General features: G+C 41.0%; 2 protein-coding genes across 2 annotated transcripts in view; one reads left to right on the top strand and one right to left on the bottom strand.

Moving 5' to 3' along the window:
- Window positions 1–160: 160 nt before the first annotated feature.
- On the bottom strand, window positions 161–14,670 carry LOC146627898 (uncharacterized). Its single transcript, XM_085357441.1, has 16 exons — window positions 14,292–14,670; window positions 12,615–12,818; window positions 12,463–12,531; window positions 12,284–12,326; window positions 9,687–9,832; window positions 8,741–8,935; window positions 7,665–7,751; window positions 7,359–7,557; window positions 7,006–7,229; window positions 6,675–6,917; window positions 4,296–4,541; window positions 3,717–3,912; window positions 3,233–3,438; window positions 2,190–2,290; window positions 852–1,023; window positions 161–771 (listed from the first exon to the last, which is right to left on the bottom strand). The coding sequence occupies exons 1-16, from the start codon at window positions 14,668–14,670 to the stop codon at window positions 389–391; spliced, it is 3,093 nt and encodes a 1,030-aa protein (XP_085213567.1). The 3' UTR covers window positions 161–388.
- Window positions 14,671–15,457: 787 nt separating this feature from the next.
- otud7a (OTU deubiquitinase 7A) overlaps window positions 15,458–25,020 on the top strand; it is a 42,957-nt gene continuing 33,394 nt past the window's right edge. Inside the window, exon 1 of the mRNA XM_085357442.1 lies at window positions 15,458–15,517. The gene's annotated coding sequence lies outside the window, so the exon portion shown is untranslated. The remainder of the gene's footprint in view (window positions 15,518–25,020) is intronic.

The raw sequence follows: 25,020 nt of genomic DNA on the forward strand, positions 1-25,020 counted from the left end.
GATGACAGGGTTTAAGGCAGTTGTTTCAAGGCATTCAAACAGTGTAAATTAGAAAAGATTTTCTCTTTCCAACAAACAAGTTTAACTTACAGTATATGACCAATTCACTGTTTCACAAGCACGACTTTAATATCAAGTTGAAAAAAAAACCCATATACATTTACACAAACGTGTATGATCTGTACTGTTTCACGTGTCTAAGAATTTCCATTATACAGATACAGGCACTTCATAGAATAAATATTCACCTGAAGTCAAAAGAAACATACCAAAGAAAATTACTGCTGCATTCTCTTTAACACATTAACTATTTTAACTTTGACTACGTGTCCGTCTTGATACTGAGCATCCCGAAACATTCCTCAATTACTCTGAGCTCTAAATGCATCTAAGAATGACTAAAACGGATGTTCTCATCCACATCCTGGTCTGCATCTGTGTCCTGCTCGTGGATGAAGCTGTAACGCCGATAAACGGATCCACCTTTGCTGGTGTACACCACATCTACCTCATCTCCGCTATCTGGCTCGGGCACGCCGTGGGGCATGTTAATGTTCGCACTACCACTCAATCTCTCATAGCTTCGTTTCCAACAAAGCCTCTTCCTAGCATGGGCTTTAACCAAGACAAATACAGCCAGAGTCAAACCAATTGCCAGCAGCAGAGCAATAGGCAAGGCAGCCGAGGTGTGCTTCAGAGTTCTGGAGGACAAACTCATATCGGTTTCCTGGATGTCTCCTGATTTAGGCTGGGGGGCCTCCACACACAGTGCTAGAAAAAACACAAAATTCCTTTAGTAAACTGTCACATCTATACACTTTTCTTTCGCTTATGAAAGACAGCATCACTACCTGAGCGGCTGTCACAAACACAGCAATTGGTGTAATTGCCTCCAGTCTGACAGCATGGAGCACAACGGTTCTCCACAGCATGAAGAGCAGAGTCAGTGTGACAAGTCAGACAGTGGTCAGGTCCGGGGCCGTAGCAATGCCTGCATGACTTGTTGCAAGGCTTGCATGTTTCCTACAATCGAACAGTTAGATACAGACATTAGATAAAAGGTTATGCCAGAGGTTATGTTATGCTCTGAAGAGAATGGAAGGCAAATAGCCCAGCCTGTTTCACCACTATCAGTTCTAACCTGACAATTCAGTATGTCAGTATTACTCACTGTTAATCCTGTTTTACTACATCCTGGTTTTGAGAGGATGTCTATGTACTTTCTTTTGTGTACTGTCACAAGCTAGTAGGCATACAGCAAACATCCGTGGTAGCTCGCTTACGAATATATGTGGCAGCCAAACTAAAATATTAATTTGGATCAGTGTTTTTTATTATTTCACTCATTTACGGTGGTGTGATCAATTAGTGTCTGTAGGCAGATTCTATGCTATCAATTTAAGCGAGAACACCTGCCATTTGCCTTTAAATACAATGGTTATGATACATAGAGTAGTACAATGACAAGACGATCATTAAATCATAACTAGGGCTGTGCGATATGACCAAAATCTCATATCCCGATATAAGAATTCTATCGTCTGATAATGATATAAATCACAAAACTGTAACATTTTCTGTAAATTCTGTGAACTTCGGGCAGCTCGACTTGCGGGAAGTGTTTCCAGCTGGGCGTCATGTAGCTGGAGTCGAGTGTTTTAACCGATGCATGAAACGATACATTTTTAGACATAAATTGTAATGCCCGCCGTTTTCTTTGTGAGTATTTATTACACGGCATGCTGCGGGGAAAGCCTGTTCTAACGTTTGAGTCTTTTAGCACCTGGCGGCTCTTTTTTTACTTCTCATCCGTAAATAATCTGCTCTTTCACGTGATTCAATTTATTTTGAAAAGTCTCAACAGGATCTTGAGCTTTATTGTGAAAGGTTTATGTGGAACATAAACAAGCGGACACGCGATGGTGTTACCGTTGTTGTTGCTAACCACAAAGCATAAAACAGGCGCTTGTCCATCTGTAGTGTGGTTATATTGAATATAAGAGAAATAGAGAACTTTAAGAAATTAATATAGCCACTACAGTGACCATCAAAACGATGAAAAATATTGCCGTAAACAGTTTATTTTGTGACACCACGAAACAAACAATAGCATAAAATGAAACGATAGACGTTTTTATATCGTCATCCAATATATATCGTCATATCGAACAGCCCTAATCATAACCCACCTCTTCAGAAAAGTACAGTCCCTCCTTACAGCGTGGATAGCACACTTTGTCCTGTAGCATGCTGCCCCAGTCACAAGTCAAGCAGCCCTGAGGAGAGGCATCTGCAAACACACATACAGGCACTGAGCAGATACCTAATGAGAAAGTGAATCCACGATATTGACAGTTTGGAAATATAAAGTACAGTCAGAAATTATTCAAGCCCCAGTTCAGGGTCAAAGGTGGTGGTGGTGGCAACCCAGTTCATCACACTGTGAGAACAAGCCAGAGTAACTGGAGAGACCCATGCAGACATCCACATATAGAAGGACTCTAGACTGGATTCAAATCCAGGACCCTGTGAGGTAACAGTCTTACCCAGCATACCACCATTTAGTATCCGAAAACCATTTACAGTCAACAGTCAGTCTACAAAATAAAAAATAAAGTAACAATTGAGGGTTTTTTCCCCCCCATTTAATACTACTGAATGAAGCTGTGCTGCTAGATACTGTACCCAGATCACTGGAGTGCTGCTATAATGCATATTCTATTTGTCCCATGTCACCACAGGTTCTCTGGAGGTCACCAGGTTCCTAACCACCTTTAGTACCACGATCTTGCTCTCATGATTCCTCAGTTTGGGAATCGTTTGTCTACAGGAAGAGTGCTTGTTGCTCCAAATGTGCTCCCTGTAAGAATATGGATCTGTGCCTCCACACAGTCATGTCTACAAGCACTTTAGGGAGGGCTTTTGAGTTCCTTTTGCTTCCCCTTTGATTTTGTTTTCATGTGCCAATCAAGGTACAGAAACATCTCAAAGATGATTAAGAGAAAGAGAGACTCCTGAGTTAAAATGAAAGCAAATGGTCTAAATAGTTACATCAGTGTTACATTTCAGAAGGAATTTTATTTTTCTGTTTGCTGAACTGAAATTAAATGAAATGATTAGAACAAAAAGCTGTATGTAACACAGTAAAATAAATAACATGTAAAAAACATGCCTGAATGCTTAAAAATGGGTTTCTGTTGACTCACTGGTTTGACATTTCACCTCTACCTACCTATGCATGTCTGACAACTGATATGACATTTTTTGCAGATGTCGTTAGACTGATAGAAGCGGTGTGGGCAGCGTTCGACACACAGCTTGGTGCCTTTCAGCTCCAGCAGAGGAGGGGAACATGCCCTGCAAGACTCGGGCCCCGGTCCTGTACACAGCTCACAGGACTGGTGACATTTATGACACTGGGAGCCCTCCCTGTAATACCTGAAGAAATGCATAAAAAAATGGGTTAAAACATTTCCTTCATGTTTGTCAAATATGTAACTGATAAAATAAAATAAAAAGCTTTAAGAAAAAGTTACTTTGCTGCTGAAGAAGGAGAAACCACGTTACACCCTTTCTTCCTAAGAAACTTTGGTTCACTTCCAAAACAAATACTGTATTATCTCTAGTTTGGGGTCACTGAAGCATAAAGGTCTGTTTGCAGAAATTGTTTGTCTACTTGAGGTAAACATTTCACAAATAGTAACAGAGCTTTCTACCCAGTGGGACAATGGGTGACACAGAGCTGAAGGAGCCGCAGATATCCTGGAGAACACGTAAGGCAATCTCTTGGTGATGCACTAGTGCAAGAGGAACACACGTGGTCACAAGGCAAACAGAGTCCCAACATCTTTCCATCAGCTTCCTGCCTTGTGGTATACGTGCCATCAGGACACGTATTAACACATGTGCTGTCTGGAAAAAAAGCATACAGCAACAGAGTTAGCACCTTAACTTGGTGGCGTACTCACTTCAGAGAAGCAACCAGTACAACTGCATAAATCTGTTTAACCTGAAATTGTCAAATAGTCTTACAAAAGCCATTATTATGAAGCCAGCTGTGAGAGCACTAAATGCAAAAGCAAAGTCTATAACTTGGGCCAAAAATTTCATTAGTGATTAAAATGAGAAAAGGCTTTTTCAAACACCTGTAGAGCTAACAGTTAAAAGATAAATGATTCAGATTTGTTTTGTCTTTGCATGATAAATCAACTTTAAAACAATCAGTTTTGTGCTGATTTTCATTTATACCACAAATCACCTCTGTGTCTGCACATAAACCTGTTGAAAATGCTCACTGTAAAGATATCTGGGGACAGCACAGGTCTGGCATTCATCGTTGCCTGGCCCCTCACACGAAAGACAGTGTCGGTGGCAACCCTTGCAGGTGAACTGGTCGTTGTGTAGGTAGGTCCCCGGTGGGCAGGCCGTATCACCCGTCACACCACACAGTAACGTGTTTGGATCCAACACGAGTCCTCTCTCGCACTGGGTGCACTCGTTGGCGTCCGGCCCGGTGCAGCTAAGGCAAGTCTGGTGGCACTCTAAATACAACCAAGCAAAGCAGATTGCAACACCTTCATGTCACATTACCACATTTACACAAGAGGGTACAATAATCATGTTTTAGAGGTGAATGGATTTCATTTTAAGCAAATAGCTTATTTCATTATCACTCAGTTGTGAGTTTAGTAATTGCTTTTGGCCATTGCATTAACCTCCCTTTGTTACACATTTTCTGTTTTATTTTATTTTTAACGCTTATTCAAGCTTTAACATTATTCAAGGTAATTAGTATGGAAAAGAAAGTCTAATAGAAGGTGTGAGGAAAAAATTGGATGATCTCGCTTTCAAGGTTTTTTCTTTGTGTACTTGGTGTGGACTTCTAGTGCACGCTTTATAGACTGTTCTGTGTGAGTGCCATTCTAACCACTCCATGGACCTCAAGCACAGCGCAAACATTTAACTTTCTGAGTCTAGCTAACCTAACTTTCATGTCTGTGGACATTAGTGTGTGTGGAGTCCACAGTGTTCAAACCTCAAGGCGGCACATGTGCATTTTGGTTTTTTTTATTATACTTTTACAGAGCTTGCACCATAAATTTGTCTGATTCTCTGTGGTGAGCTTTACTATATTACGCTGAGCTGTCTAAGGGAGAGAAACTTTAGCATCTCCACTGTGCTACGTGGTGTTGTCACCACTGGCCCAACTCTGGCATATTTGGCTCCTGGTGAGTTTATCCTCTTCCCCAAAATGAAAGACAAGTTGAAGGGTCACACTTCTAACGTTGTGGAGGAGATCCAGAACCGATTGCTGATATACAAATTCAAGTGGTGAGAATAGGAGCTGTATAGTGAAAAAATCAGCAGTTCCGCTGAAACGAATGTGGTGCTGCAAGCTGATCTATTTTACATTATGATCTAATTTATACAGTAGTATAGGTACGACTGTATAAACACTACAGTATAGTATAGATACTATAATACTGCAGGACTGGGAGTAAACTGCTTTTAAAAAGTCTGTGCCAGATTTTTTCCGAAACATTGCCTCCAGCACATGAAATAAACACTAAAACTAATACAAACTAAACTAAAAGGCAACATTTTCAAACAGTAAAACCAAAACTGAAAATAGCAAACCCACTCTGGAAACTAAATGAAACTCTGAAATCAAAGAATCAAATAAAAATGAATCAGAAAATACAATAATAACAACTCTGGGCTTCTTTTACATCAATTCCCTAAAAACTATGACATGGAAAGGGTCAGTTTGATCAATTACCCAGAGTATTATGCATGATTATTGCAACACATCTACATGTTAATTTATCCAACTACCGTACTTATTCAAAGGGATATCCCAACTCTATATTACACAGATGCAAGTCCTGTGAGTCAAAGTACTTTCAGCAACACATTGTGAAAAAACATTAGAGAATATTACTTGTGGGGTTATCTTAACATTATCTTAAAAGTTCTGGTGGTGCCAGTAGTACCCCTCAGGCTCCTAGTAGATGCACCTATGGTATAAATGTGAAAATCCTATGTTGCTTTGTTCTGAAGTTATCACATTCACAAGATCTTCTGACCTTGAGGTCGAGGTCGCCGAGATTTGAAGTTTTCTGAAATTTTTAGTTAATAATTAATTAATTAAATAATAATAATAATAATTAAATAATTAATAATTTTATCAATTTAAAAGTCTTAGGTGGTTTCCTTCTCGAGTTATCACATTCATAAACTTGAGTGTTCGTGCCAGCCACCCGCTCCGCAAGGTGACAACCACACCCCATCAGCCTTTTACGGCTGAGGGATAAAAACAAATAACTTTGCAACACTGCAGAATTCCTGCTACTAGGAAGGTCAAATCCAAAACTCGAACAGAGGTAATATCATTGGATTTAAATGAAATGAAATTTGACAGTTGCATTTCATAGTTGCTACAGTTTCAATTTCTAAAATTTCAATTTCATCAAAATTGAATAAATATTAAAATGATTAAATGATTAAAGTGTATTTTAATCATTTTGACATCTGAATTTATGGTCTTTGAACTGACGTAGTAGCATCATGAAAACTAGAAAGAATTCTCGCTGTAGAACGGTGAAGCCGTAACAAGAAAACTCCACATATTTGGTGTTTAAAACCAAATCAAATCTGTGAATCCAGGTGCTCACCTTGACACTCCATAGCTGCAGTCTCATAGTAAGTACCAGCGGGGCAGTCCTTTGAGCATACACCTTTATAGAGCTTGGGGCTGTAGGTTGAGCAGGTCTCACAATCATCTGCTGAAGGCCCTGAACAGCTGCCACACGTAGGGTGGCACTGACCGCAGCGGCCCTCCTCCATGTCCTCATAATAGCCCACAGGACAACTAGCCTTACACTCACCGTTCAGCATCAAGTAGAGGAAACTGCACCCTGGAGGGGTGAAAAATTTATAACACAAATCTCTCACCTGTATCGAACATTATATCTTTTAAATCTGCTGACTGTGCTAATAACTCACGGAAGCAGGTCCTGTCATCTGAGCAAACTTCACAGTGGGGAGGACATCGTCTGCAGGTACCATCATCTGCAGGATACATTCCCAGCGAACAGTTGAGTCTACACATGCCACTCTCCAGGTAGTAGCCGTCAGCACAGGACAGACACTGGGATTTGATGTCATCACAGGTGAGACAGGAGCTATCACAGGCTTCACACGACCCCTCTGCTGTCTCAAAGAAACCTCTAAAGAAAAACAAAACAAAAATAACCCCAATACGGTTGGGAGAAAACAAAAGAGAAGCGAAGCACGAAGAAGATCGTGTCATCATTGCATAGCTCCGTGTTTGTTTCACCGCTTATCAAACTGCTTACTCTGGGCAATTGGACCAGCACCGGCCTTGGTGGAGAAAAAGTTTATCGGTGCCTTTGGAACAGCTGATGCAGTTATCACTGGTGTCCACACAGGCCTCACAGCTGGGAGAGCAGTCCTCACACAGCTGAGTGGCAGAGTTCGCATATGAGCCAGGTGGACACTGCTCTACGCAGGAACTGTCCTGGTCCAGGAAATATCCTGTGAAGCACAAATACACACACATCCACACTCGCACGATTGGCATCAAGAATTAACATCGCGATTAAGATAGTTTACTCTGAAAAGCTAAAAGCAGTAAATATTACCTTTAAAACAAGAAGAACAATCCAGTGCCTGTGGGCCAAAACAGGTCTTACAGGAAACATTGCACGTGTGACATTCACCATATTTCCCTGGATGGAAAAGAATATACATACAGCACACAGCTTGTTTTAACCATCCCCACCACAAGAGGGAACCATAACAAGATTTAGTGTCTCAGGCACAAATAGACTGTATAAGAAAGGGCTCTGGGCAGAAATAAACAGAAATGATTGATAATCAGGAGCTTTTGGACTATTGCATTCTGTATTCAAAAGCAAACATTAAGAAAAGGTATTGCTCTAAAACCATTCATGTTCAGTGTTGCCTAAGGATAAAACAGGCACTAGTGTTTTAAAAACAAAACAAAACACTAAATTGCAAATGCGCAATAACAGCTCTTGGCTCAAAGTGACAGCACTGGTCAGTTTTACAGATATGTGAATGACACCTGTGTTAAAATCGAAACCTAAGAAGTAGAATGTTTTAAATGAAGCTGTTTCCTTACAATAGCAGTATATAGCTTGGAAAAATACTTGATGGCTGAATGCGAACTGCTCCTGACGAAGCTGGCTTATCCACACGCGTAAGCAAATAATGAAACCAATGATGTGGAAATTAAAACAATCGACTTATTAACCGTATATGGCTGATAACAAGAACAATGGAGTATTGTATCCAAGTGCTGGTGACACAGACACAAAAGAGAAGGGGCTAGAGAGGTAGATGCTTGAGGCAGATGACCCCAGAGGTCCTTCAGCAGGGTTCAAGCTTGTGGGCTCAGCAGCAAGTATCAACTTCCTAAAGTGTCCTTGAGCAAGACGATGAATCCCTCCACATTTCTGGGACAGTGTACTGACCTCCAGTGTCACCCAAAGGAGAAAAGCAATCATTTCCACCCGAGATTCAGAGAAGTATCGTGTTACGAGTGTTATCTGCGATTCAGCTATGACCTGATATGTCATTCTGTCCTTTTGTTCGTAAATTTGTAAATCTGTAATTTACCTGGATTACAGTGGATCACATAAAACTTCTTTTTTAACCAGCCTAAGTCAGCTTTCACCGTGCTTCCTCTACTTACCATCAAAATACTGTCCCTGTGGGCAGTTAATGTGAGGACACTGTCCATGTACAGGAAAATTCCCACCAGGACAAAGGTCGCAGTCTGTTGCACGAGGTCCGTGGCATGTCTGGCACGAGCTGTGGCAAGACTGACAGCGCCACCCGCTGGAGTCGCTGAAGGTTTGCTGAGGACACTTTTTAATGCATTGTCCCTCTGACACAGACACAGAAGCACAGAGAGGGACTAATGTTATTACGACATTATTCCATTACAGCATTTCTTCTATACTGACAATCTTAAAAACATGGATGCTATAGCAGACAAAAGCACTTCTCTACATGTTCTCTTCTACTTTTTTCTGTAGAAATAAGTCAAGAGAAACCATAAGAAGTTACTTTGATTTGTAAAAACACTATTTATTCTTTAAATGGTGCTGATAAACTTATTCTCATAAGTGAGCTGTTCACTGCTGCGTAAATCCTTCTCCTTTGCCCTTATAGGATCACTCTCTCTCCAAATTCCATCTGACTGCCCAGGCACAAAACAATGACCTAGATTTTTTTTTTTTTTTTGAAACTGGACCTTGTAGCTGGAGAAGGTGGAGGCCGATTAGTGCAGCAGTGGGCTCGCCAACCTTTCTTTACTATAGTTTTGTTTCCAGGCTTTATTTACAGTCTCCAACCTTTTTCTCCCACGCCTACAGAACACAAAAACACAATCCCTTCTTCTTTGTTTGCATAAATCATACATTTGCATATCTTATGTTACAGATTTGCTTAAATGAACATGTTTTGCAAGCCAAATTAAGACTCAGAGTGCTTTCATTTGTCTTTGGTTAGTCTCAAAAACAACGTGATTAAAGAATATATTGAATATACTCTTTTAGTATGGTATGGAACATCTGCATCATTTAGTATACTGATAGTAAGGAAAGCATAGATATATGATTGTTATTTGCTTCTACCGTTGAGGAAGTAACCAGGCTGGCAGGCAAAGCAGTGCGTGTTATTCCTGCAGTCTTCACATGGTGCTGGGCAGGAGAGACAGACACGCCTGCCTCTGTCCTCATAGGTGCTCTGAGGACAATGTCTGCGACACTGGTGCCTGAAACTGTAGAGAAAGGTTCATTGAAAATCTTCCATTAGTTTCTTTAACTTGTTTGCACGTGGTGAGCAATAAGAATCCCTGGCAATTAGCAAAGTATTTTTCCTCAGTAGAACTTTTAATAGGTCAGTGACTGCATTACTTGAACTCCCTGCCACAGCTATTAAATGAAAGTAGACTCTGTTTTGCAAAGCAAACATGCTGAACAGAACTATTGTGATATCAAAAAAGCCGATGAAAAGCACCATGATCTGATGGCAGCAGAAACACAAGGTATACCGCACACAAGTGGTAATCCCAACATGCATTGTGTCAGTAAGCCGCACACCTGTAGATGAATTGTTGACTTCAGAGCACTCCTCTCCCAACTCATGCAGTTTAGACGAACAACAGTAGGGACAGGAAGCACAATGTAGGCTGGCTTTCTTCAAGCATATTGTGGTTCTACTTTCTTCTTAAGGCAAAAAGATAATTGGTGTTTTATTTGTAGCCCGCAGGTATGGGGTGATTTCTGTCATTAACCTATCCTATCAGTCCTTCGGGGCTTAACTGTCTTATTAAACATGAGACAGCTGCCCCAGAAACGAGCTTTAAAAAAAGTGAAGATTTGATTTGCAAAGATGTCACGCTAAAACATTAAAGAAAGAGGGACTTAGCCAAGCAGCAAATAAGCCACTAACATATGTGATGCAGCATCTTGTGTAGCCTATTCCACCACCTTCCTACATAAGGGAACCTGACCAGTGACAGCCCAACCTGCCCTTCCTACTGCGTTGCCGTGGATCTGGTGCTAAGATGTGGGGGTTGTTTGAAGAGGAACAGCTGGAGGCGCCACGATGCATCCATCAAGTGGTTCACAATAGCAGCTGGTACAAACCAGGCCCCATTTCTTGCCAGGAAAAACTACTCTGCTTTAAAATCTGCAGGATGTTTAAGAATCCCCCTGTGCAAACACCAGGCTATCCATTCCAGAAGAGCACATTTGCATTTCCAACGCAACTTCTGTTTAGGTCTTTTACTCCTGGACTTTGTTAGTAAGGAAGAAAATATACTGCAGGTAGTCTCAGAAAAGAGAAAGCCCCGGGAAATGAAGGATTTAAATTATAGTGAGAATGAATCACAGCAATTTTTGGTTTTGCTGCACTTCTTTGGTTCCTTGGGGAGGAAAGTAAATGCCAATAAATACCAAACATCCATCATGCTGTGATTTCTTTTAAAAGGCGGCGTTTAATGCAAGAGTAACACTGGACTCACTGATTCATGGTTATGCCAAAGCTGTCGAACTTTAACATTTTTCACTACCAGCAAAATCTCAAAAGGAGGAATTTCTTTTAGTGCTCGAAACTGTCACAATCTGTCGCAGTGTGGCTGTTTTTCCAATTTATAATAGCTCCCTGCTGGATTATATTTATTTTATTTTTGTCTGCTACACATGTAGATATATAATAGCTATAACAACATAAAATGCTAAGATGAACAGTCATATTGAATCTCTAAAACCATACTTTTAAAGAAAACTACACAAGCAGATGCAGAAAAATAGACTATCCCAATAAACCTGTGTAGCATCCACAAAAGCAGGTGCTGTATTTTCTTGCAGCTCTTCCATCTCTACTTGTTTTTCTCTACTCCTTACACATAAGAACACTTTGTTAAGTCTCTTCTGAGCTCAAAACCAAGGCTCAGGTAACAGCGTATGATTCTGAATGGAAGGTAACCTGATTCACACGATTCCAGGAGGCCTAAACTCGAGGGAGGAGTGCACAATTGGGGGGTCTGTTCTGGCTCTATAACTTGTGTTACACACTGCGTCCAATTGATAAGCTGGTGTAAACAGGAATATAGATGCAATTTTCTGTAGAGGCAAGAAAGCTAAGCATATTCTGATAAGCAATTTGTGAAATGGTTGGCCATATAATGCCTCACAGTGCATGTAGATTTACAAGACCCGTTTTTTGTTGTTGTTGTTTTTTTCCTGCAAAGCAATACCATTGAATGTAAAAAACAATTACAGGGTCATTGTGAGGTTAATTGCTTCTTGGCAGCATATTTAATCTCCATAAAAAAAGAAAAACTGTTTGAAAAATCATAAAGCATAGCATGCAAAAGCATAACTGTTCCATGCCGGATAAACAAATAACTAAGTCGAGTTTTCTCATTTTACTATTTGCAACATTTCAGACCTTTTGAACTCAAATTTATAAGCGTAAACTGATTAACTAATTTTAAAACTGTTAAAAATCAGAAAAGAAATTACAAAAAATAATGATTTCAATTTTTTGTGTTTTTTACTAATAATTACTAATATTCAAACTAATAGAAAATACCTGTCAAATCCATAAACAATGAAAAGATAATTGCCAATTGACGCTGTTGTCTGTGGATGATTTCAGAGCAGAACAGGAGGAAAACACAGTTATCAAAATATAATAATAAGGTAAGAAAAAAAACACTCACAGAAAGTAACCTTCAACACAGCTGCTACAGATCTCTGGGTCTTCTGGGAACAGAGGAGAAAAGGTGATTAATTAGCATTCATAGGGAGAAACAAACTGCATTGTGCTCCTTTATCAGCGTTTTAATATACATCGCTAAACAGTAATGGTGTGTGGGCCTCATACAGAAAGCATGTTTACCTGTGTAACATGTTTTGCAGCCAATTTCACAGTCAATGCACTCTCCTGTATCAGGGTCCTGCACCTGCCCTGAAACACAGAGGTCCAGAATACTGAATGCCTCTCTGTTAGGCAAAGATATCGCCTCCACAAAAACTCTGTTTTCCACTTACCTATGCCGCAGAGTGCTGTTTGGCAGACCCCATTGTGAAGTTTGTAATGTCCTCGACACTTGGCACATATGTTGCCATCTGTGCACAGTTCACAATTGGCTATGCAGGGCAGGCAGGCATAGTGACCCCTGTCAGGATAGAATCCCCGTGGGCAGTGTGTCCGACAGCGACCTTGGTGGAGGAAACGTTCCTGTCCATCTTCATCTGAGGAGGAAGAGGAGGTCACGGAGGAGCTGTTAGCATACTCTATTTTCCCTTATCATAAAAATGCTGTTTGCCGTATTCTGAGAGTGAAAAACATTCAGATTCTCCTAATAAATACAGAGGTAAGCTTTAATCTTTTCTTCATCTGACAGCCAGTCGGATGAAGGAAAGTTAAAAAGACACTGCAACTGTGTAAAAGTAAGTGCCTAATGAAAGATGAGGATTGCTGAGGGAATCTGTGGCAACTGCTGGGAGGTGCTGGATTCAGAGATTTCACATGCATATTTAATAAAAACAGAGAATAGCGGCAGGCGAATGGAAGGCATAAAGATCATTATAAACTGACTGCAGACTGACTGCAGACAGCAACAGTGCCAGATCACTTGTGGACTGATGCTCCAACTAATATAAACACTGGCAATTAGCGGGAGACCAGAGATCAGAGCTGTAAGCAGAGACAGCCTTGTGTTGGCCCTCATGATTAATGCTCTGCCACCTGCCACTAGCCTAGCAAGGCACCTGTGGCATCTCTGAGAGCAGCCGAGTTACAGCATTGTCTCATCTGCTCAGCGCCACACAGAAGACGTGTGAGACAGGGAGGAGAGCGGCTGCAAGCTGCTGCCTCTCTTATCCTTCCACTTCCCTCAATCACAGCATGATCAGAAAAATATGGCACATGACAACCAAGCATAGGTCCACCCAGCAACAATGTATAGTAAGAGAATCAGTAGTGTGTGTTCAAGGGAGGGAGAGTGTGAGGGAAGGAGGGACAGAGTTGCAGCTTTTGCAGGTTGAGCCTAGTCAACAGCAACAGCACTACTTCCAGCTCTTCCAGATATTTTTTCCCTGTTCTGATTAACAAAGGCCTCTTTCTGACACGATCACATTACACCGTGAAAACTCAGGTGAAAAACGATCATACATTCATACATTCAACCCTTCCCTATTTCAGAGGTAGCCAGCAAGTCCTACAGCCAGCCTCTCTGATTGTTTAACAAGAGTAAATGGTAAACCAGAGCTGAATGCTCCTCATCGAACAAAAGCCTTTTTTAAAGAGCTGGGTAATCATTAAATAGACTAGTAAAAAAAAAAAAAAAAAAACTGGATTACTGAGTCGTCAACAGGTCTTTGTCATAATCTGGTATAGGTGTGGTAAAATAATAACAAATTATAATAAAATCCTTTAAAAAAAACAATTATATGAACAATGGCATGCAAATTTAGTGCTCTCATGTCCTCATTTCATAGGTACTGTGTTGGATCTTTTTGCCAATGATGATGAAAACTTAAGTTATTGTCACATAAGATACACGACTTTAAAAAAATCCGTGGGTATATCAAATGCACTGCAAGCTAGTGTGTGTGGAAAATGTAATGGATATTTAATAAAAATCGCCTTTTTTTCATTTGAGAAAGCCATCAACAACAGCCCTATATTCACCGCGTTATACGTGCTAAGAAAATCCTACTCACAAACTCCACAGGTAGTGCATTCAAACAGCTCGTGTCCGTAGCACTCGGAGCAGGTGGGATGACACAGGACACACTGGTTCTTCAGCATAAACTGGCCACTCGGACAGGGCGACGAGGGTTTACATCCAGTAAATCCAACGCAGAAGACCAGGAGAATGACAAACGCGACGGAAGACCTCATGGCTGTGCCCGAGGACTTTCGGTTGAAAGTGAGAAAGACGGCAAACAGTGAGGACTGTCTCCAAAGACGCAGTGTCCGTGCGGCAGGTAAAGCTGGCGGATCGATATGGGGACTCGGTGTGAGGCACCAGCCCAGAGATAACTTGCTGGACCAGTTCAAGTGAAACACTGGACAATGAGAATGGACCGCGGTGAGCATTTAGTCAACGAGCCAAAGAAAATGAGAAAACACCCAGTCTCTGTGAGTCACGATAGATAGATAGATAAATGATTTCCCCAGCACTGGAATGTAGATCCCAAACCAAACGTCTACCTGTTAGGTACGTCTATTAAAATAACACCATGAAATACTGTTGGAGAATTTGTTTCTTGTAGAAACTCGAGATTTTGCCTGTGTATGACAGAACTTTAAAGAAAAATGAAAAAAAAAAAGATAAAAAAAAAAAAAAAAGATTTCCTAACCTATTGTCTAACCCATTAGCCCAGAGGTCTACTTCACCACCACCATCGTCACCTAATTTGACATCAGTAATAAACATTATGTAGACTGATCCCCCTTTTTCTATCTTATTTTTTGTTTTAAAGTAATTAAAACATAACATTTAGAAGCCTTGTGAAATGTATGGCAGATTTATATATCCACGGGTGTTCCTAATAAAGGGGTAAATGAGTGCAGCAGTCTTCAGTGTGCTTTTAATCTCAGGAGAATAGCTTTGCAGTCACTGGAGTTTCGTACAGGCTGTGATTACGCTGGCTTTTCATTTCTTTCCTTCTTTTTTTTTCTTTATTGGTTCATGCACAGCGGCCTCTGGCGGCCAAATGATGGACGCGCATGCGAGGGCGTGTGCAAAAAAGGGCTCGTCAGAGGCAGACGTCACGCGGCTACTGGAGGAGGCGTGGCTTGGTTCTGCTGCAGCGGAGAGAAACATGACATGGGGATGAGCGAGAGAGAGGGAGTGAGTGACACAGCCTGATAGGAATAAACGGCTCGTCAGAGGTCTGGACTCCAAACGCTATGATGGGGAGCCATGACTGAAGGCAGAACGGTAAGAGACACGGATGGTTTCATCTCCTTTTACATGTACGTCTATGCTGTATTTCGCACACACGGCGCGACACGTAGATTTGGTAGTGAGCACAAAAGGCTGCCACTGCAGACAGGTGCACCTGCCTTTATGGGAGTACGTGCCTCGATGCATTCAACTTCAGCTCCCGTGCGAATACCTTTAATTTTCTTTGGACGAAGACAAACGCACCGAGGCCACATATTTCCTCGACGGTCTGGGATGCTGTAAACATGGACCTCAATGCTTAGTCACAGACCTTTGTGATGTAGCAATATAATATAGGCTTCATCCGAGGCAGCTGGGTATATATGTTTGCAGCCTAGCCTTAAATCACTTTTTAAAATAAAATAAAATAAATATCCTATTAGGTTTATGAGGCTGTGAAACCGTGAAGGTTATAATATGTATATTTTCTGAGTATTCCAGACATGGGATATTAATCATTCCAATGTTTTTTTTTTCTTTTTTCTTTTGGAGGGCCAGGTGGCTTTACATGGAGATGGTGGTAAAATGCATAACGGCTGGTTGTTTTATATTAAATCACAGCAATCTCACTTTCAGCTGAAGCCAAACAATAAGTGCAAACACCACTGCCTCTTTCATTCTGGTGCCTGTATGCTTCTCTTATTGTTGGCCTGGTTGACAAAACCTACCAGCTCTGCCTGCCTGTAAAGATAGTGAGGCCACTGATTCATTGCTGTGGTATTTTTAAAACACATTCACGTCCTCTGACAAAGACCTACATAATAACACCTCTTCTATCACTAATTATATTTGAGCTAGTTGCAACGCTGGTGTAATAAACACCACATAAATATGCAAGATTAGATTTCCGATCAAGTCAACTTTGCTGTCTTAACTTTGCCTCCTAGTCAGGTCTTTACTGCCGGGTTTTAAATTGTTTGCTTAGGTTTGTGAGTCGGGCTGCTGACAGCAGGCGGGTGTGATTTGGAGATAGCTTGAATAGTCGAGGGTAGAGCTACAAAGCTTGGGCCCGTGGCTGCAAGACCAGGCCAGGCCAGGCCAATGCCAGCTCCGTGGAGGGCTTCTGTGCAGCAGGGCACTGGGGAGAGGGCACTTGGCACCTGATCAGTTACCACAGTGAATTCTGTTCCTGTCAGTGGCATTTATCTACAGAAAAGCAGAGCAGAGATGACGGCTGTTGTTGAACTCAGTTGGGCTTTCATGTCACCGAGGCAGTGCCGCTTTATCAAACTGCTCTTCGGCTGATACAGAATGACACCTCCTTGCAAACATCGGTGCCAGTTCCACTACCTACTCGAAAACCTCAGCAGAGAAATTCCCTTCACAACGAATCACTATGGAAAAAAAACCAACAACATTAGATGCATAATAAATGCAACATTTCAGATATTCAGCATTTTACAGCATTTCATGCATATTTTGCATCAGAAACAAGTTCTAATTAAAGTGTTTCTACACTGGTATTAATGTACACAATCAAAAAATATAGATGGGAAGAAGAATCCATCTCCGTGCTTGATGCCCCAAAGTTTAGTGCTTTAGAGGAGATGAAATGAGTCAAGTGCCCATGGTAATCATGGCCAATCACTGACTGCGTAGCTCTGAAGTGGGGCCTGTTCTTCAGACATCTCTACAGGTGGGGAGGCAGTGTTAAGTGGTCTGTCTGCAGGCGGAGGGAGGTCAGCTAGAGGCCAAAGATGCAGGCAGAGGGGCTTCTTTCACACATCAGCATAGCAAGTAGTGGTTAGCTTTCCAGCCACTGCGCTCTGGTCCAGTGTGAGGCCTTTTTTCTTGAGGCCCTAATTCAGCACACTGTTGAATTTGCGTATGAATGAAAATATGACGTGTACCTCCAAATTACAGATCACCTGTCTCATAAAGCTCCAATAAATCCCTGCACAAGTATTTCCTTTCATACTGCGGTAAAGGCTTCATTCACAGAAGTGTTGTAATAAGATTATTGTGGAAATCCTTTATTGTAGTTTCTATATTTGTCCACGTTTACTAGAAAGGGCTTGTGTTTTACAGTTTCGAGTTTTTGATGTCTGAATAACTTTAGAGCTACGTATAAGCTTGCAACCAAAATCCAAAGGGGAGCAACGCAACCTTAAGGTTCCTTAAAAATTCTGTCGTGACGAAGCGCTGACATTTTTGTGTCGTTTTTGTTTAAAGTGATAAGCTGAGACACATGCCAATCAAGCAAACACTCCCACAAAGATGGCCCTCTTTCACCTTTTATGTTGTCGAAATGAATCATTTGTCAGTCGATTAACAGGGACGGCATCCACAAGCCAAGTTTAAATGAAAAGCATTTAAATTCAGAGAATTTCAGAGCTTTCCTTTTAATGTCGAATAATGTTTAATACAGTCAGCTTTCCATGAGCGACTTAAGGTATTTTCCCCATTGTCTTCACTTTTTAATCTGATGTTTAATTTAGAAAACAACCTCTGAAACTCACTCTACTTCCTTTTATTAGCCACTTAAGAAACAACTTCTTGAATCTACCAGGTTTCAACAGATGGTTCGATATGATGTTTGCTCAAACGCAACCTGTAAGAAAGAGGGCTCAGCTGAGACAGGGGGCAACAGGAACTGGATTTTAGGCTGTAGCAAGGAGACGTATGCGTGTGAACACGTTTGTGTCTGCTCCTCCTGCACCTAATTGCATTTGTGTTGCTTGGCTTGTCTGGTGCTGAGTCTGGGAGCAGGGTGCTGCTGGAGACGTCTGCCATTGAAACATTCCCCCCTCAAGGCCTAGTGGGCACAGCCATCCCCTGTCTTGCCTCGAATCAGCAGGGGAGCAGTTTCTAAATCAAACAGAACACTGTTGCACAGGATACCCTTGGTGACTCAATTTAGATTCATGCAGGCCCACAGCGTAGGTCATTTCCATTCATTCCGAGAAATAGGTCAGGCTTCTTTTTCTCCTGCAAATTCCAGCTGTATTTGGTAGAAACTCTGTGTTTCTCCATTTTGTCACATATTAAAAGGCAAACGCACTCACGGGTACGGGTAGAGAGAAGCAGCTGTGCTGTATTTGACTGTAGTCTTCACGTCATTCATTTTCTTAAGTAGAGAAAGAAAACGCTACCCTGTCTATCACTGTCACTGCCCTGTCTTTCCTCTTTGCTTGTTAAGCCAACGAATATATCATTGAATGTTTGACGAAACCCATTCACGGACCAATCAGGAGCCAGTTCAAAAATGTCTGAGAGAAATCGACTGTGTCAGGAATAACTAGTTTTTGTTTACTTATGAACGTTTTCGCTGAACATGTTGATGTCCCCCTACATTTATAGTCACATAGCTGCAGATACTATACATTCATAATTTCACAAGAATCTGTGGTGGGAGGTGTGCTTTGATCATTTCCCTGCAGCTGGTTTCCTCCCACCAGCTTTTGGTGCATCTTTTTACATACTCTAGCTGCGTGGTCTGGACTCCATGTGAGGTCACAGTACGTGTAGGCTGGGGTCACGGAGCATTTTTTTAAAAGATGGTTTAATTGTTTCCCGTACAAAGAAGGAGTAGTGCTTCAATTTGTGCAGTTTATTTGAATTCAATTATACTTTTGAAAATACTGTGCTCGCTTTAGTCAGTTTGACAACACTAACTGCTGTGGCACGTAAGATTTTAGTGTCTTATGATTGTAATCCTCAAGGTTTCCTGGCAAATTGAACAGCTGGCTCTTGTAACCAGCCATTTGGATGTGGGGGAAGTGGCTAGCCTAGCTGTAGGGAGTTGGTAAAAGGCCAAACAACCAAAATAGCAAGATTTAAGGTGAACTTATGATCTGGTGATTCCCTAATAACTGTGTTCTGAGAAGAGACAAACTTTTAACTGGAAACAGAATTTAAAGGATCTTCTACATATGCCTTGGTGGCAGATACAACAGGGCATTCAGAGGTCCTGCTCGCTCTGTGATAATAGGTTGGTATGGGTTCAATAACATGCAAAGAGTTAGGAACACATTAGGAAAATGTGGTGTTGAAGTGAATAATGTACAGATTAATGGGAAATATAGGGAAAATTTGAGCCTTTGAAACCAAATAGTGAATCAATTAAAGGGATTTGGTGGCTCTCTTACATTGTGGGGGCATTTTGCTGGGTTCCCTTTTTCTTTAAAAGGAAGAGTCACCGCAGTTTTGTTCTATTCGCTTTCATCCTGTGACAAAACATTTCTATCCTGATCATAATTCTGATGGCCACCAAATAATAAGCAAATCTTTGGAAGAACGGTTAATTTCCACAAATGTTATGAATCAGAACAAACAAGGGGTATTTTGAAATTGTTTCCTTGGGCATCCCTCTTCACCTCGTTTGGCTAGCAACCTAATTGTCTCTCTCAAACTGCACTCGAGTTTACTAGAGTGATATATATTCATTTAATACCAAGATTATGTTCTGTTATGATTAGTTATTTGAATACTTTTTCAGCATCTTTGCATATTAAAACTTAACTGTCCTGTTAGGGTTCCTTATATTGGACAGAGGCTGTTTAGGAAGGGCTTAGCAAAGGAGAGTATAAAGGTACAAATGCTCCCTAGGGGTTTGTATACCTGACATGTTTTATTTTGAGTACTATATTAAGGATAAGGTTATGTGATACTGCCCTCTCCACCTACTTGAGTGTACATGCACAGCCATGCATGCACCCTCCCACACAATCAATCCAAAAGTGATGAAACTCTGTACAATGTTGGTATTGTGTGATGTAGATTTTGATATATAACAGGTGTCAGAATATCTTTTTATCTGTTTCCCTTCTTGTTCGAATGACCATGAAATTTCTTATTTGCCTGTGTAGTGTATTGTTTTAATAATAGATTATATTGTTACAAAGACATCTGTCAAACAGGGATTTTTGTAGGTGATTGGGTAGGAGCATCTTCAAAACAGCAGCTCTCGCAGTGGTTTGACAGTACCTATCCAAATGTGCACAAAAAAGGAGAGCCAGTGGTGACAGTGTCAAGGGTGTTAAAGGCTGACTGATCCTTTTGGGGGAGAGAGGGCTGGGTTTGCGCTCCAATTTCACAGAAGAGTTACTGTCTTGCAAATAGCTGAAGACTTAATACTAATGAAAGCTGTCAGAATATACAGAGAACTTCATAAGGGGCTTTGTAAGTGCAGGCTGGTATACGTGCCCATCTTGACCTGTCTGTTGCCAAAATCATCTACAATGGGCCTGAATATCCAAACTAGGCCACTGAGCGATGGCTCAGTCTGATGAGTTCTGTGTTGTTTTTTACAGTTACGTCCATAATTTGTCAGACGGAGACACAGTTTTTGCAGTTTTACCTCTGTACACCACCACAGTGGATTTTAAATCAAGTAATCAAGTGGTTTCTCAAAAGGGTTGCATTAACTGTTTAGGAATTAATTCAACATTAATTGTAAAACATACTTTAATGTAATTTTAATCATAAAGACTGCTTTTAATACTTGAAAGTATTTTGCAGTTAATGACTCCCTGAAGTTTAGAACCCATGAAGAACAATTGCATTCCTCCCTTGATGAGCTCTGCCAGACATTTCGATGCTGGGGAGCCCAGCTGTCTTGGGGCGAGAGGCAGGGTACACCCTGGACAGGTCGCAGTTTGAATCAATTTCAGATATTAAATCTCCTTTATTTATCATGCAAGAATGAAATGAACAGGCGTCATGTAGCCATGATGCTGCAGACTGTGTATAAAAATCACTCTAATTACTAAACATTTAACAAAATCCTCGTAAAACCTTTTAAATTGATACCATCATTGGTACCATCACTTCAATCACATATTGGCTTTGCTCCTGTGGTGATGTACAGAAAAAAAACTGCAAAAAACTGTCTTTGTCCAAGGAATTATGGACCAAACTATATCATGTGGATATCTGGGTGCAGTGTTACTGTTTACTCTGGGAGTAAATGGCAGAAGGATACACATTAGGGGAAAAAAGCAAACTGGGAGAAGCAGTATGAAGCTTTAGGTAATGTTCTCCTGGGAAATCTTTCATCCTTGCATTTGTCGCATATAGCCGCTCATGGCAACAGTATTCCCTGGTAGCAGTGGCCCGAAATAGTTTATGTTGTGGACTTGGTTTCCAGACTCCGCGGGTTTCAGTGTAATCATCTGTGGGATGTGTTGGATCTGGTCTGTGAATTCAACATAGACTGCAACATGGATTTGCCTCTAACGTCTCAGTGCCCAGTACAACAGGACATCTTCAGAGGGCACGTTCAGTCCATTCATCAAAGCGTAAAAGCAGCACAAGGGCGCCCTACACTGTATTGTTCTCCCGATTTCTCATGGTACCAAGATGAAATCATGGAAATAATCAGGCTAGCAAGATATTTTGAAGTACTGTATATCCTCTTTCCATAACTGTGTGGTCGTTCTGAAATTCAAAGAGTGAATTGAAGGGACATCATTCGAACCTGCTTTATACATTTTTTGGTCATAGACAAGTAAAGTAACAGTGTAGTTGGATAATCTGCAGGAGATGAAAAGCTTATAAACCCATCGTACAAGAGATCCTCAAGAACTGAGAGTACTCAAAGACTTGCAGGCCTTTGAGCTTGTGAGAATAGTGAAAGCAAGCACTAACAGAGGACACTCTCCCTCAGCAGAAACTCAAACAGGAAACACCAGCTGGCTTCACTTATCTCACGTGGCATCAGAAGATTCATCATATTCAGACAACAAGCATTTCTATATATCTAATCTGTGCATATCTTACCCTACGTGCTTGAAACACTCTCTGCAAGACTTTAGTATACCTGACATAGGTTGCGAAGTACTATTTATATCCACAATATGCAAGTTTTTTGTTTGCCTTTGTTTGGCTTTTTTCTTCAAATCAACAAAAGTCAAGCTCCTGCTTTGGAAGTGCTTCAGTCTGTAGTCGCAGCTGTCTGCTTGTGGCATTCTTTCTAAAAGGAACCAGTCGGGAAAAGAGGTATTGGCCGCTGCAGCAGGAAGGCTGAAGGGACTGACATTTTAAGGGGTGATGATCTTGTTCTGTGCCCCTCAGCAACCAGCTCTTTGTTTCGGTGCACGCTGTACACACAGCTGAGCTGTGTTCAGCTCTGCCAGAACCAGAAATTTAATTTCACTCCACAGTCATGTGAAAAGGAAAGTTTTATGGAAAGACTCTGTATGACTTTATCAGTCTCTTAATTCTTGTGAAGGGATTTTGGTCCACTCGTCTTTACAACATTGCTTCAGTTCATTGTGGTTTGTGGATGTTCATTTATGCAGAGCTTTGTTAAGGTCCTGCCACAGCCTGTCAGTCAGGTTGAGGTTTGGACTTTTGGACATTGCAACATCTTTATTTTTTTCTTTTTCAGCCATTGTGTTATAGATTTGCTGCTGCAATTGTGATCATTGTCTTGTTGCACAAACCAGTTTTGGCCAATTTTTAGTTTTAGCAATCAGATGACGTCATATTTGACTCTAGAATACTTATCGTAGTCAAATCAATGACTGCTAGATTCCCAGGTCATGTAGCAGCAAAATAAACCCAAACATCACCTCTTGACCACTGTGGTTGACAGTTTATATGAGGTGTTAGCTCTGATGTGCTGATTTTCTGTTTCATTTGGTCTCTTCTGTCAAGCGGATGCTGCTCTTTCTTGTCTAATCTAAGCTGTGCTGGCGTGTTCCTTTTTCTTTTTCTTTTCTAATTGTACTGCCTTGAACTTTAACATTTAAGATGCCGTCTGAGGCCTGTAGAGTCTTAAGATCTACCTCTCGGGGTTTGTTTGCAGTTTCTCTGAGCATTACACAGTCTGACCTTGGGGTGTATTTGCTGGGAACATTGTTGCATTGTGTCAACGCACATCTGAATGCTCCACACTAATAAACTGACAAAACTTATGCTTTTATAGAGGTGCTCACACTTGCTGATGATCATTTAATCAAGTGCATTTGATTAACAGCACCGGGCTGCTCCTTACCCCGTTTAAGTACACCCCGAGGGGCTACTTAAATTTTTAACAGGACTCCAAAATGATGTACGAGGTGCGAACTCTTGTTTTTGTCTCTGTAAATAATCCAAAACAAGCATAAAGCAGAAAAGTTGTTTGTAAACTTTAATAAAGCCTGATAGTAGTGTTTTTTTGTTTTTTTTTACCTTTTAATTGGTGTTATACGATCAAGGTCCCTCAGGTACTGTAAACAGCACATTATCCATGTTGTGGAGTGCATCATTAATCACAATTTACCTCAAATAATAATAATGTGATAATACATTTTAGCGCTAATTGACAAAATCTCTTCACTACATAAATTTGCTGTGGTGGCGGTATGCAGCGCAGTAATGAAATGCAAAGTGACATTATTGCTTCTGGCAGCATCTTTCTCACAGCAGCTAACAGTAATCTGCGCAGAGGTGTGCTTTTTTTTTAAAGTTTAAAGTATGAGAGAAGAACAAAAGGTAACGGTATGAGTGTACACTGTACGCCACTTCATTATAGACACTGTCAAGAGGTCAAGAAATTTTGCCTTGCATTAAACAAAAGTAATTAGGGTTTGACGTAAAACAGAGCGCATCGTTCCACATTGTCAGCTTACCCTCTTCCTCCATATTCTTGTCCATGGAAGTGCTTCTCAGCAGTTGATTTCTCTGAGTGTGGGGATGCTCTCAAATCCCTGCAAAGACGTGTCATCTGTTGGTTTTTCTGATGGCAGGGTAAGTCCCGCTACTGAATAAAGTATTATGGAGGGCCAAGCAGGGACACAGCACACTCCCAGATGCTGATTGGAGAGGGAGAGACAGACATGGCGGGTGCTCGCAAAAATCTAAATGATTTACCATGATGAGCTGACACCTGGTCAAGACGTCTGCTGTCCAGTGCATTGATTGAAACAGCATGCATTCCACAGTCCACCTATTATACTGTCTAGATGATGGGATATACGCATTTAAACCAAACAGGGACCTTGAAAAATGAAACCAATGTACCGGTAGAAGTAAAAAAAAAACTGCAGTTCTTTAAAAAGCCACTTGAGGCAGTGTCCGTGTTCAGGGATTCAAATGGTTTTGGTCTCTATTGCTAATTTCTCCCTTCATAACATCTGCATCAAATATTAGTACTATTCTTTTTTAACCCACATGTTTGGATTTTGTTAAGGTTTTAAGTTAGAGATGTGGCCACTTGAATTGACATGCTTTGACATTTGCTTTGACATGGGCCTGTTGGTTTTTGCAGTGTTTTCTTCTTCTTTTTAAAAAAAATCGCATTAACTGTCTAAATAATACGGCCTGCTGCATGGAACAGCACATCGAAGAAGTCATCGGTCCAGTTTTGGTGAGTGGCTGCTTTAGCACGGATTAGCAGGCATCTGTGTTTGCGCATTGGAGTCATACAGTTTATTTATGCAGTTTTCTAACAAATTTGTCCTCATTCGTTGATAGATCGCATCAAAAATATGGTAACTTCTAGCTCCAGGAAATTACGATGATGATGGCCATAAAGCTAACCTGATGCCCATCTTTTATCTACAGTCTGTGAC

Source organism: Diplotaxodon limnothrissa, linkage group LG7 (assembly GCF_057381915.1).
Source record: "Diplotaxodon limnothrissa isolate DT_005_m linkage group LG7, D_limnothrissa_male_GT1.1, whole genome shotgun sequence".
NCBI lineage: Eukaryota > Metazoa > Chordata > Actinopteri > Cichliformes > Cichlidae > Diplotaxodon > Diplotaxodon limnothrissa.

What these genes read in the sequence shown, in the direction of transcription:
- LOC146627898 (XM_085357441.1), bottom strand. Translation starts at nt 14,670, where the DNA reads ATGCTCACCGCGGTCCATTCTCATTGTCCAGTGTTTCACTTGAACTGG. An exon ending in AACAGCACTCTGCGGCATAG is followed by an intron (nt 12,532 to 12,614) that starts GTAAGTGGAAAA and finishes TCTGTGTTTCAG; the next exon opens with GGCAGGTGCAGGACCCTGAT. An exon ending in GACTGTACTTTTCTGAAGAG is followed by an intron (nt 1,024 to 2,189) that starts GTGGGTTATGAT and finishes GTTCGATTGTAG; the next exon opens with GAAACATGCAAGCCTTGCAA.